Source organism: Myotis daubentonii, chromosome 4 (assembly GCF_963259705.1).
Source record: "Myotis daubentonii chromosome 4, mMyoDau2.1, whole genome shotgun sequence".
In the NCBI taxonomy this organism is placed as follows: domain Eukaryota; kingdom Metazoa; phylum Chordata; class Mammalia; order Chiroptera; family Vespertilionidae; genus Myotis; species Myotis daubentonii.
In genome coordinates this window covers 75,459,372-75,472,740 of record NC_081843.1, presented here as the reverse complement: position 1 = coordinate 75,472,740, position 13,369 = coordinate 75,459,372, and the positions used below count along the sequence as shown (strand labels likewise).

At 45.3% G+C, this 13,369-nt stretch overlaps 2 protein-coding genes across 2 annotated transcripts; one reads left to right on the top strand and one right to left on the bottom strand.

Annotated features, from left to right (window-relative positions):
* Window positions 1-368: 368 nt before the first annotated feature.
* On the bottom strand, window positions 369-3,025 carry LOC132233508 (transcription factor AP-2 gamma-like). The gene has a single exon (XM_059694281.1). The coding sequence runs from the start codon at window positions 3,023-3,025 to the stop codon at window positions 1,481-1,483; it is 1,545 nt and encodes a 514-aa protein (XP_059550264.1). The 3' UTR covers window positions 369-1,480.
* S100Z (S100 calcium binding protein Z) lies at window positions 2,990-7,352 on the top strand. The gene is given in 3 exon segments (XM_059694283.1): window positions 2,990-3,670; window positions 3,673-3,704; window positions 5,861-7,352. Coding segments are annotated over 3 exon segments (282 nt in total). The 5' UTR covers window positions 2,990-3,600; the 3' UTR covers window positions 6,041-7,352.
* Window positions 7,353-13,369: the final 6,017 nt, after the last annotated feature.

Genomic DNA, 13,369 nt, shown 5'->3' with positions numbered 1-13,369 from the left:
CGGTTGAAAGGGTGTAAATGAGGACTCCCAACCACTCAGTCCCACCCTCTTTCCCCCTTGCTCCTTAGAGGTACCGCTTTTATTACTTTCTTACGGATCCTTTCAGTGACTCCTTGTTCAAATGCCAAGTACATACACACATAATTATTACTTTTATTTCCTTCGTACACAGCCAGGGCCCTGCTTTGTGCCTTTCTAAATCAGCACAGAGAGCTTCCTCCTTCTTTATAGCGGCACCACTGCCCACTGGTTTAGCTTAATTAGTCTGTTCTGAGTTAATTCCCTGGACCTTGCTATTGGCTTTGCTGAGCAGCCTCCAGGTTTACCTGGTAAACCAGTGTATTTTATTTTCTTTTCTTTTTTTCTATAGAGAATACTTTTTATTGAACAGGTATCATATAAACAATTTAATGTGTGAACATTTACAGGCATGGAGTTCAATTCCAAATCTCCATGGCACCCCATACACTGCACCGCGCACTCCTGCTTGGGATTAGCCCAACAGGAATGAGACACCAAGTTATTGCTTTGTGAACAGAGAGCTTCAATTAAATAGAACAGAGCCCAGGATCCTAATTCGTAACACCCTGTGCACATATGAATAAAACCTAAAGATGTGTTTTAGATGACCCCATCACCTTTAAAAGTTATTAAAATGGAACCCCATTTCTCAAAAAGTCACTAAGAAGTGCACCCGTATCTACAGACCCGATTAAATTATGCATACATAAAATCTGTACACGAGACACATTGTTTCTCAAAATAACAGCGCCTCCTCTGGGACCTGGGGGGTGACAGGCAGCAAAAAACGCTCCATGCCTACCCTTTTCAAGTTTACTCGAATCACCAAGATGTGAAATAAATACGCAAATAAAGCTTCAGTACCTTAAAGGAACATGTCATTTCAAAGAATCTCCCACGTGTAGAGTTAATTTTCAGTTAAAAAACAAACAACATAAAATCAGCAGGCTTTGTTTCTACGTGTTTTGTAAAATCCAAAAGCCCCTTTTGAAAAGGGGATTTTTAAGTGTGTTCAATACCACCTATTAATTAGTTGCTAAGCGGAGTCTGCCTCCTACTGAACGCAGGATTTGATATCTGAAGATGCTAGATAAACACTTTTTTCTAAAGATAAATATTAAGTGGGCAGGGAGCCAGCAATGACTTTAACACTGAAAGTTACTATTGATTTGAATCACATAGATTTGACATTTCAACAGCTAAGCATGTGGGGGTTTTGTTAGCCCAGGGGATGGATTTAAAAGGTTTGAAAACTTGTAGCAGCACTTTCAGAGACAGAAGAATGGGGTTCAAAATAAAACATAAGCTTAATGAATAGAGAACCAGTACTTGTCGCCTTCTGATGACTTGTCCAGAGTTAAGGAGACACTTCAGCACCAGAAAAATACTAAGGACTCCAAGAGGGCAAGTCCAACTCCGGGAGGCCAACAGGCCTTTCACTGGGAAGGCAAGTAAAAGCTTAGCTTGTCCCCCCAGGCCGAGGAGTCTCCCCATCTGTGCCGGTGGGCGTGGTTTGAGATTTTTTCCCCCTTGCAGACTCGTCTTCCCTTTTTTTCCACCTGTTGCATTTCCGATGCTTCATTTTCTCTGAGGTCTTGCTGGAATCGGCTGGACTCTGGTCCCCAGGATTCATGGAGGATTTCTCTATGATGACCAAGGCCTCTTTTATGTAGTTCTGCATCGCAGACACGGCGGCACAGATGGCCTGGCTGCCAAACCCGTGGGTCATCAGGCTGAAGTGAGACAGGTGGTTCTGAATGTTTGCCTCTAAGACCGGTGCCGGCCGGTTGTTCCCGTGGGGCGTTCGGTCTTGGTGGAGAAGGCCCGTGAATTCTTTACACACTTGCTGTGCGGCCAGCAGCATGTTCTTCCTCGTGGCCATCTCATTCTGTCCTCCAAGGTGAGGTTTGGTTAAGTACTCGGCCACCGGCTTACTAGGAAACTCAGCTTCACAGACATGCGCGAAGTCCCGAGCCAAGTGAACGGCCTCCCCTTCTACTAAGGACGTCAGGAGGGTGACGTGTGCAGCCTTCCGCCTGCCCGCTGGAAGGCTCAGCCCAATCTTGTCCAGCTTCACCCGCAAGGACCAGCCTCCATTTTTAGACTTGGCTCTTCTGAGAACACCTCCCAGCAATGAGGCATTTAAGCACTCAGGCGGGGACAATCGCCTCTGGACTTCGGCAACTGTCACTGTGTATTTCGACGTGGAGCCCAGGAGGGACAATCTTCCGGGGACGGAGCAGAAGACCTCACTGGGGTTCATCACAGCCCCCACCAGCTCCGTCTGACAGGGGAGACTCAAGGGATTCTTGGTCATTGAAATGGGACCTTTGCGAATCCCAGTCTGAGCATGCAGAAGCCGGTGCTGCTCATCCACGATCTGCACCTGGTCCATCGGTTGCCCCATGTCAGGAAGGCCCAGGTTCTCCGCCAGCCCCGCTGCGTCCAGGGCGCGCGCGTGGGGCAGCAGCAGGTCCGAGCGGTGGAAGCCATCCCTGCGGGCGCTCATAGCGCCGCCGTCCTGCCCGGAGAGATGGGGTAGCAGGCCAGCCGGGCGCCCGTGGTGCCAGGGCAAGCCGGCAGCCTCCTGGCTCTGGGGGCCGGGCCAGGCCTGCGGCTGACTGCCCGTGGGCGCCAGCTGGTGCAGGGGGTTGATGGCAGCGTCTGCTTCTCCCAGATGCGAGGAGGGGTCTGCCAACTGGGAATAAATCAGCGGCTGGTAGGGAGGTAGGAAGTAGGGTGGTGGCTGGTATCCGGCGACTCCGGTGTGGGAGAGGGCTGGCGCGGGGCTGTAGAGATATTGCCGGGCCAAGGAGAGGTGGAGGAGGCGCGGGTTCCCATTGCTGCTCCCGTCCTGGCGATCCTGGGGAGGCGCGCCTTCGAAGCCCGGCGGCGAACCCCCGGGCGCTCCGTCGCCCGAGGCTCTCCAAAGCGCCAAGTTCGAGCTCCCGGCCCCGGAGGAAGGCGCTCGGTGCAGGCCGCTCTCGCCCACCGGCCCACTCATGTTCGCGTCGCCGAGAAAAAAAGGCAAAACAGTGTGTTTTCTTTGCTCCTCTGTTTTTAGAGTTTTTCCTCCCTCATCAACTGACTGCATTTCTACGCCCCGTAGTGAGGGATCACTGAAGGCTTCCTCTCCTCCTCCTGCCTTCTCAGCTAATGCACACAGTGGGCGCCAACCCTTCCTTATGGCCCTCAGGGCAGCAGCTCACACCTGTTCCTTCTGGTGATTGAAAACAGGCTCCGAGGCTCTGCCTTGTGGATCTCTCGTCTCAGGTGGTTTGCATCCTCCTGGGAACAGGTGTGCTGAGGGGGAAACCTCGGTTATAAATGCACGTAATTTAATTGTAAACACCTGTTGACAGAGCTGCGCCTTGGCGGAACCAGTAAGAAGTTAGGTGTTTTCTTCCTCTTTTTGTTTATTTTTAGCCTGTGTTTTAATATTTGTTGTCTGATTGCTAACTTACGAGCACAACGCTCTTCTGTGTTAATGAACGTGTGGGCGTTTCCCCACCTGAGTTTGGTGGCCTGCCCCGGCAGGGTCAGTGCCGCTGCCAACAAGCCCTCCGGCTGGCGAGGGCCATGGAGACCATGATTAGAATCTTCCAGTGCTTCTCCTGCCAGGAAGGGGACCGATTCCAGGTCAACAAGGCGGGATGAAGATGCTCCCGCAGAGAGAGCTCACGGCCGCCTCCCGGTGAGTCCCAGCTCCCCTGCCCCTGCGGTCCAGGCCAGCCTCTGTGCACATCTCTCCTGTGACTCTGCCACAGACACAGCATAATTTCTTTGGAGATTGGAAGCACAGGGGCGCAAACACGAGGACCGTTGTTTTCCGTGCACGTCGTCCGTGTGTGGCCTTTCCTGTATCACCTGTGGGTTTCCAAGTATTGTAAATTCTATGGGAGGCTCTCATCAATTCTCAACACCCTGGTGCAGCAGAGATGTAGCTAGTTATAGAACTAGTAACTATAACTATAGTTACAGCTAGTTACAGTAGTTATACCTGGAGCCTTGTCCAGGTGTCTGTAAATGGATGTTGTTTGGGGCCAGAAATGAAGCCTGGGGTGCTTTATGTTGTGGCAGCAAAGTTTCTAATGAATGGCAAATACTCCGAAAGCGTTCTCAGCCAAGCACAGCTGATAGGGATTGATGGAAAGGGTGTGTCTGGCCAGTAACCAGCTGGGTAGCAAACTGATTCACATCTCAAGACAGCCAGGAGTTAATGTAATAAATTCACACATGAAACTTTACAGTGCAGTGTTCGGGGCCTCCTCGAGGTTTAAAACACGTCACTCTGATGTTTATGGAGCTGCCTCAAATGGACTTGAGCAGGATGTACTGCCCTTGCATGATGCTATTCTGTACAAAACCTGCATTAAGACTACAGTGACTGTATTTACAACAGTCTTCTTCCCACTCTCTACGGGAAAAACTCAAGTAAAAAAATTTTAACAGTAAATTTTTTAGGAACTTATTTTTGGATTCCAAATAACAATTTTATTTTTATTACATTGATAGAGCAAATGGTAATTTATGTATTTTTTTCTAGAACTTTTTTATTGAGGTATATTTGATATATAACATTATATTAGTTTTAGGTATACAACATAATGACTCAATATTTGTCTATATTGTCAAATGATCACCACAATAAGTCTAGTTACCATCTGCCACCATACATAGTTACAAACATTTTTTCCTTGTTATGAGAACTTTTAAGATCTATCGCTCTCTTAGCAACTCTCAAATATGCAATACAGTATTGTTAACTATAGTCACATGCTATATGTTAATATTGCAATTCTTCACAATACCTTTTTAGTGATTTTAGAATTCCCCAGGAATTTTTTTTTTCTTCAAATTCAGTTTGGCTACTGTATTATCTAACATTTAGAATAAAAGGCTCAGTTGGTCAGACTCGCACTTTGATTTATTCAAGTGAAATTTATAATTGCTTTTGATCAAGTTGATTTTGATCAATTTAAGTTTCCAACCACTTAACGGTTGGCAGCTAACGAGAGGGCAATGGGAAATCCCGGAAGAAATGAGCTACTTCTAGAACCTCATCTGCCACGAATCAGTGGAAGGGTGGGTGCCTCACAGTCCTGTCCGATCCGAGCCCTGCTCTCTGTGGGCTCCATGCTTTACTCTCCACCCATAACTGCAGTCATTCTGTAAGTTCTGCCCTTTATGGTGCCTCTTTCTTGGTCAGGTGTTGTGCTCAGTAAGGCTGCCAGATAAACTAGTGTATGTCCCATGCAATGTACTAAAGAAAAGTATTCATTGTTCATCAGAAATTCACATTTAACTAAGTGTCCCATATATTTGTTAAATATAGCAATCTGATGCTAAGCACGTTTCAAAGTATGTTGACGTATCCCTCAAATTTGTAGGGAGATTTAATTCTCCCCATTTACATATACGAAATACTAAAAATGTTAAGGGGTTTGCTTAGAGTCCCATTGTTGGTGACTGGTAGAGCCGCTCACACTATCTCCTTTTGGCTGCAAAACCTTCTTTCCCTGCTCCCTGCCTGCCTCCCCGAGTCCTGGCCCTTGACCTGTGATGTCCTGTAGTGAGTGCATTTTCAGCATCAGCCACTCGCTCTGGCTCATGATGAGCTGCTGTTTGATCTCCTGAGTGTTTAGGTCTGAGCCAGAAGTATGTGGCCCTGGGGCAAAGTGCTAGACTCATTTAGAATCTGCACCTGGTTCAAACCTTCCTGCAAACAGCCCTTTGGAAACTGTCCTTAGGTGCTAAAAATGAAAATAAAAAATGTAATATAGATAAAAGGAAGATGCGATTTCACTTGTCATTATGAATCTCAAAGCCTGGGAGTTAGACATTTTCTTTTTCCTTTTTGTGCCAAAAGGACCCTCAGTTGATTGATAAGCTAATGCAAGACCTGGACACCAATAAGGACAATGAAGTGGATTTTAATGAATTTGTGGTTAGGGTGGGCGCCCTGACAGTTGCTTGTAATGATTACTTTGTAGAACAATCGAAGAAGAAAGGAAAGTAGAGATAAGTAGCAAGCTAATCTAAAGGCAGAAATATATCCAAAGTTAATTACTTATTATTCATTTATCCCCTTCAAAGTTATAGATACTGTAATGCAGCGGTTCTCAACCTGTGGGTCGCGACCCCTTTGGGGGTCGAACGACCCTTTCACAGGGGTCGCCTAAGACCATCGGAAAACACATATATAATGACATATTGTTTTTGTGATTAATCACTATGCTTTAATTATGTTCAATTTGTAACAATGAGAATACATCTTGCATATCAGATATTTACATTACGATTCATAACAGTAGCAAAATTACAGTTATGAAGTAGCAACGAAAATAATTTTATGGTTGGGGGTCACCACAACATGAGGAACTGTATTAAAGGGTCGTGGCATTAGGAAGGTTGAGAACCACTGCTGTAATGCCATTTATAGATAGAATATACACATAATTAATTGCTAGTATTAGTAAAGGATGTTGACTTTATATTGACTTTAAAGAAATATTTCAAATCTCATATGTGCTACTTGAAGTTTCCCTCTTATTAAAGCTGTTATATACATTTTTTGTTTGTCAGAGAACATAAAAAAAATGTAGCTACTTTCAAATGAGATTAGAACTTAGCAAAATTCTAAGACCGATGTTCACCATACTTAAATTATATTTTGAGCTTCTTTCCTATTAAAGAAATTAAGTGGCTTCTGATTCTGCTTCAAATGGAAGGAGCTCTAAACAGATTTCTCCTGTTATTTCATTTGAGATCTGTTTCTTTGTCTCCTTGTTTTGGCTGACTCTTTTGTTTGTTTCTATGTATTAAGTAGAGCTGCTATATCTCCCAGGCTTAGTAGCGTGGCCCTATGCAATAGGTGTCCTGTAGGACCCAGTGGTGTAGCCTCTCGGTCACTTTAGGCGAACACCCCCTCCCCCCGCAACCCCCCACCCCGCTGTGAACTATGTGCACTCTCCTGTTGAAGTTGAGCCTTGACAGCTATGGCATGTCAATGGGAGGGATTTATCCCCAGGCTGATCAGCTGTGAGGGCCAGCAGCAACTACAGTGGAGGGTCACCGATGCAGGGGCTGACCCCACAGAGCGGGACTTTCTTCAGCAGGGCTCTGGTGCCTGCTGAGTCTGCCCCTTGAGTGTGTGGATTGTGGAGGTGGTGGGTGGTGTTTTGGTGTAGTCTGAAACTGTCCACTGGGTGTGGTAGCTCTGGGGCTTCCTGGGAGGTACAGGCCAAACGTCAGTTGCGCCTGTGCCCTGCCCAGCATGAGCTACAAAGAAATCAGGTAACTGCTATTTCTGCTGGGCTTAGAGGTTTCTGATAGAGGCCAACTGTGAACCAAGGCTGGCTGCCACTAGTGCCCACCTGGGGCCATGTAGCAAGAGGTACAGGGCATGATGCCAAAGCCAAATACTACTTGTTTGAGAGGTTTTAGGAAAGTCAACAGCATGAGACCAGACAGTCCATTTGTATGGAAAAGCTTGGGTGGGCCTAAAAGTTGGATTGGGTGGGATCTCAGGGAATCACCAGGGTGGGGCGACAGTGTGTTAGTCAGGAGACTCAGATACGGCGCCTGCCTGCTGGTCTGGGGGGCTCAGCTCAGCAAAGGAACAATGACCTTTGCCAGCGCTTGGGTTTGGGAGAAAGCTGCCCCTCCAGCCCTGTCCTGAACCAGACAATTCAGTTCCTCCCCATATGTTCCTGGAGCTTTTCAAGCTGCTGCTTAGTGCTGGAGCTCAGAAGTAGTGAGTTTGAGTAAGTTCATGCACAGGCCCTTTAAGAGGAACTGCCTGGGACTCCAGCAGATCTCCATCTCAACCACAATCTCCACTGGTTTTCACAGCCAGAAGTTAGGGAGACTTCTCTTCCTGGCTCTGGAACCCTGGGCTGTGGGGACTGGTGTGGGGCTCGGATCCCTCCATCTTCAGGGGGACCTCCACAGCTGAGCTGTCCCTTCTGATTGTTATCCACCACAAGAGGGTGTGAGACAAGTCCTTCCCCATCTCCACCCCTCCTACCAGTCTTGATGTGGATTCTTCTTTACATCCTTAGTTATAGGATTTCTACTTAGCTAGATTTCAGGCAGTTTGAATGATGGTTGGTCTGTAGTTTAGTTGCAATTTTGATACGGTTGTGGGAAGAGACAAGTACTGCATTTACCCATTCTGCCATCTTGACTGGAAGCCTCCCAACTGTTAATTTTTTTTCTTTAAATAGATTAATAGTTCTTGTTTCCCTCAATTCAATTCTTAGCAGATAGAACAGGGAGAATTTAGAATCAGAGCACTCAAGAGAAGAAAAGCATATCCTAGGTATTACTTTTCCTGTCTCTTGAAAATTTATAAGAAAAAATGAGAAAAAAATCAAACACATATTTCAGAGGTGTTTAGACTTTTTTCTTAGAAGGGGTCACACTACTTATGCAAGAGAAAATCTGACTCTTTCTCAGGGACCTTTAAACTTTCATTCAATTTGATCCAAAGTTTACATATTCTAAAACGGGTCACCAAATCATGCCATGTAAATCCAAAAATTTCCTCATGTTCTTTGTGAGGAAGGATATTCTCAACATAGAAAATAAATGGAAAAAAAAAAAACACACAAGGTTCATTTCATGCAACTTCTAAAAATTGATCAAAAGTGAGAAAAAGCAGTTTATGTGTCAAATTACATTTTAAATGTGTAAGATTTACTAGAAAGCTCCTTTCTAGTAAAGGAGAGGTTTTCTGTTTTGTGTACATTAGGTACATACCATAAGTTTCTAAGAGGCAAGATTGATTATTTCTCTTGCCCAGAGGCACTGGCCTTTGCATTTGCTGGGGTTTAAATGAACTTTAAACAACATTTAAGGGTCATCTCTGAATTAGCACATTCTGATATGTAACATTTTCCCAGTGTGGTCATTGGAAGACAAAGCTTATAGGAGACAATAGGCCAGGTCTGCTTGGGTCCCTGGATTTGGGATGTGGCTGACAATACAAATAACTAGAAACCATTAAACAAAAACCTTAAGTTTTACTTTTAAAAACAAAAATTCCACTCCAAGAATAGTGGGATTGAGGAAGACTTTCCAGAAGCAGAAGCTTGCAGTCATGTCTTTGATAAGGCAAAGAATGGAGGAAAAGAGAATTTGGGCAAAGTCATGGGGTATGAAGCAACAGGGTGTGTTTGGGGAAATGCCAGTGGTTTGGAGCACCCCAAAGTGTGGGATGTGGGAGAGCAGGACACAGGGCTGGAGATATAGACAGGACTCAAAATCAGAAAGGGTCTTCCTTGCCCTAGCCAGTTTGTCTCAGTGGATAGAGCATCGGCCTGTAGACTGAAGGGTCCGGAGTTCAATTCAGGTCAAGGGCACATGCCCAGGTTGCAGGCTCACTCCCTAGTAGAGGGCATGTAGGAGGCAGCCAATGAATTATTCTCTCTTATTATTGATGTTTCTATCTCTCTTTCCCTCTCCCTTCCTCTCTGATATCAATAAAATATATATGTATATATATTTTAGAAAGGGTCTTCCTTGGGTGCTAATGTGAGAAATTTGAAATTTGTTATGAGAAACTAATGTAGGATTTAATGCATTTTTTTCTTCTAACTTAGAGCAGTTTCTAAATATCCCCCTAAATTTTTAAAATCTTTAAAGCAGTGGTTCTGAACCCTAACTCACTTACACTCACCCAAAGTATTTTTTATTTTTATTTTTTTAATTAAATCTTTATTGTTCAGATTATTACATTTGTTCCTTTTTTTCCCCCCCATAACTCCCCTCCTCCCAGTTCCCGCCCCACCCTCCGCCCTCACTCCCCACCCACTGTCCTCATCCATAGGTGCACGATTTTTGTCCCGTCTCTTCCCACATCTCCCACACCCCTTTCCCCCCCAAGAATAGTCAGTCCATTCCCTTTCTATGTCCCTGATTCTATTATAATCAACAGTTCATTCTGTTCATCAGATTATTTATTCACTTGATTCTTAGATTCACTTGTTGATAGATGCATATTTGTTGTTCATAATTTGTATCTTTACCTTTTTCTTCTTCTTCCTCTTCTTAAAGGATACCTTTCAGCATTTCATATAATCCTGGTTTGGTGGTGATGAACTCCTTTAGCTTTTCCTTATCTGTGAAGCTCTTTATCTGACCTTCAATTCTGAATGATAGCTTTGCTGGATAAAGTAATCTTGGTTGTAGGTTCTTGGTATTCATCACTTTGAATATTTCTTGCCACTCCCTTCTGGCCTGCAAAGTTTCTGTTGAGAAATCAGCTGACAGTCGTATGGGTATTCCCTTGTAGGTAACTGAGTTTCTTTCTCTTGCTGTTTTTAAGATTCTCTCTTTTGCTCTTGGCATTTTAATTATGATGTGTCTTGGTGTGGTCCTCTTTGGATTCCTTTTGTTTGGGTTTCTCCGCGCTTCTTGGACCTGTAAGTCCATTTCTTTCACCAGGTGGGGGAAGTTTTCTGTCATTATTTCTTCAAATAGGTTTTCAATATCTTGCTCTCTCTCATCTTCTGGCACCCCTATAATTCTGATGTTGGTACGCTTGAAGCTGTCCCAGAGGCTCCTTACACTATCCTCGCATTTTTGGATTCTTTTTTCAATTTGCTTTTCCGGTTGGATGTTTTTTGCTTCCTCGCATTTCAAATCATTGACTTGATTCTTGCGCTCCTCTGGTCTGCTGTCGGGCGTCTGTATAATATTCGTTATTTCAGTCTGTGTGTGCTTAATTTCTAGTTGGTTCCCCAATATAAGATCGAGGGTCTTATTAGTTTTCGTGTAGATCTCATTAAGTTTATCGGCAGCTTCTAAACAGTTCTTGAGAGACCTTAAAAGTGTGGTTCTGAACCCTATTTCTTCCATTGACAATTTTGTCCTGTTTCTTTGTCTCCGCATTTTGTTATGCTTCCTTGGTGCACCCCCTAGTGGTCTTTGTTCACAGTCTTATAGATAAATCTTGATTGTTGTAGCTAATTCCAGGGAGGGTTTGACCTCCAGGCCAAGTGGCTATGAGAATCAGCTGTGTCAGCAGTGAGAGAACTTCTGTCCTCTAGGGAGGTGCTAATCTAGCCTTTGCTTGAGGCTATCTGGCAAATGCCTCTGTGCAGGGCTTGGGCGGGGCAGGTCGCACAGGATCAACAGGGTGGGCCGGAGAGAGCAGTTATGGCGGCTCTCAGTCCTGTCCCAAGGGGCTCTGCCTCTCTGAGTCCCAGCACCCGCTGCAAAGCTGGGAGAGAAAGCTGCACTCGCTCTGACCGAAGCCAGACAGTCCCGCTTCTCCCGTTTGAGTCTGGGTCCCTAAAGGCTCGCCCGGATCTGGTGCTCAGAGTCTGCGACTCCCTCCCGATTGAAAACAACAACCGCGCCCTCCGCCGCCAGCCCGCTCCGCGCACTCCGCACCTCAGAATTTGACTTCAGCACTGCGCCTCCTCTGAGTGTCCGTATGCATTTCTCTTTCCTCCTAGTTGTAGGACTTCCACTCAGCCAGCGTTCCTGTGGTTCTGGGTGATGTCCCTTCCGTTTTTTGGTTTCACTTTTGAAGTAGTTGTTCAAAGCAGCAAACTCCGGCGTTAACCTATGCCGCCATCTTGGTTCTCCTTGTCCAAAGTATTTTTTAAAATATATTTTTATTTATTTCAGAGAGGAAGGAAGAGGAAGAGAGAGAGAGAAACATCAACCATGAGAGAAAATCATTGATTGGCTGCCTACTGCATGCCCTATACTGGGGATCAAGCCCACAACCAGGCATGTGCCCTGGACCAGAATTGAACTTGGGACCCTTCAGTCTGCCAGCTAACGCTCTATCCACTGAGCCAAACCAGCTAGGGCTCACCCAAGGTATTTCTAGAAATATAGATGAATAAACTCCACCCTCACAGATTCTGATTCAGCTGGTTTGAGGATGGGCCCAGGCATCAACATTCAAGCATCAGATGATTCTAAATGCAACCAGGGTTGAAAATTACTGCTTTTATGGTGAATCATTTAATCAGATAATCAGATCAATGTCTGGCTGAGAAGTGTCTAGAACAGCATCTATTCCAACTTTAATGTGTATTTAAATCTCCTAGACATCTACTTCTACATTAGTAGGTCTGGGCTGGGCCTGAAATTCTGCATTTCTAACAAACCCCAGGGGATGCCGATGGTGCTGATGGAAATGATCTAGATGCCAGGATAAAGGGAAAGAATTTGAAAAGTATGGAGGTGTCATTTTGGAAGTGAGTACCTGTAGATTAGTTCTTACTGAAGTATACTCCCTTTTGAAGAATATAAGACAACATAAGAACATTAGGCACAGAGGGAGCCAGGGAGAAGGGGAGAGAGGTGGGAGACACTAGGAAAGAGCATTCCCTAGGGCCCTGGAAGGAAGGATTGCCATCCGACTGCCTCAGGTCAAAGGTCTTGGGTAAGTTATTTAACTTCTTTAAGCCTCATTTTCCTGGCATGTCTCATCTAGGGACACTTATTGAACATTAAGATTTCCAGGCCCCAACCCAGTCCAAATGAATCAGAAGGGAGGAGGATTGGCGAGAATCTGCACTAGGTGAATGCTATGTACCCTTAAACTGCAAAACTAGAACTCTGGTGGTTAAAATAAGATAGCAAGTGCCTAGAACATCATAAGTGCTAATCATGGAGATGAAAATGGTGTAATGGTGATAGAGTGAACATCCAGCCTAGATTCCACAACACATGGGTTTTACTCAACCTACACTCTGAGGTTGGCACCAGGGCAGGGGGTCATTATTTAATGCAGCTGGTCCTGAGGTCAACCATGGCATCACTTCTCTGGATTTTAATTGAGGCCTAGATGTTATCTCTAGGGAGGAAAGATCAGGGAGTCTAAACCAAATGACCAGTGGTATAAAAGGTCAGGGGGATCTAAACCGAATGACCAGCCATATGCTAGGGGAGAAAGGTCACCCTGGGGGTGAGGTCCCCCCTACAAGTGTCCTTTGCTAGGCACTCGGGCTTCCCACCCTGGTGACCTTCAGCACCTGACCCATTGTCCTTGCTCTGCTCATGTCTTTTTAACTCCCTAGCACAGTGGCATTATAAGCAATGTTAATGTTTTCTTTATACTTTTATCTAACTTATGATGTTTAAACAGTAATTTTTTAAAAGTGCCATTATATACTTTTATTAGAAAACTAGTAGCCCTGTGCACTAGCTCACTGCCGCCCTCCTGTAGCTCCCCCCAACCCCCTTCTCCCACCCCTCCCCCTCATAGCTTGCTGCCCTGCCCCCTCCTGTAGCTCTCCACCGCCTGCTTGTAGCTCACTGCCTCACCCTCCTGCTGATCCGTGATACGGTCATTATGAAATTACCATTTGCATATTATATC

What these genes read in the sequence shown, in the direction of transcription:
- LOC132233508 (XM_059694281.1), bottom strand. Translation starts at nt 3,025, where the DNA reads ATGAGTGGGCCGGTGGGCGAGAGCGGCCTGCACCGAGCGCCTTCCTCC.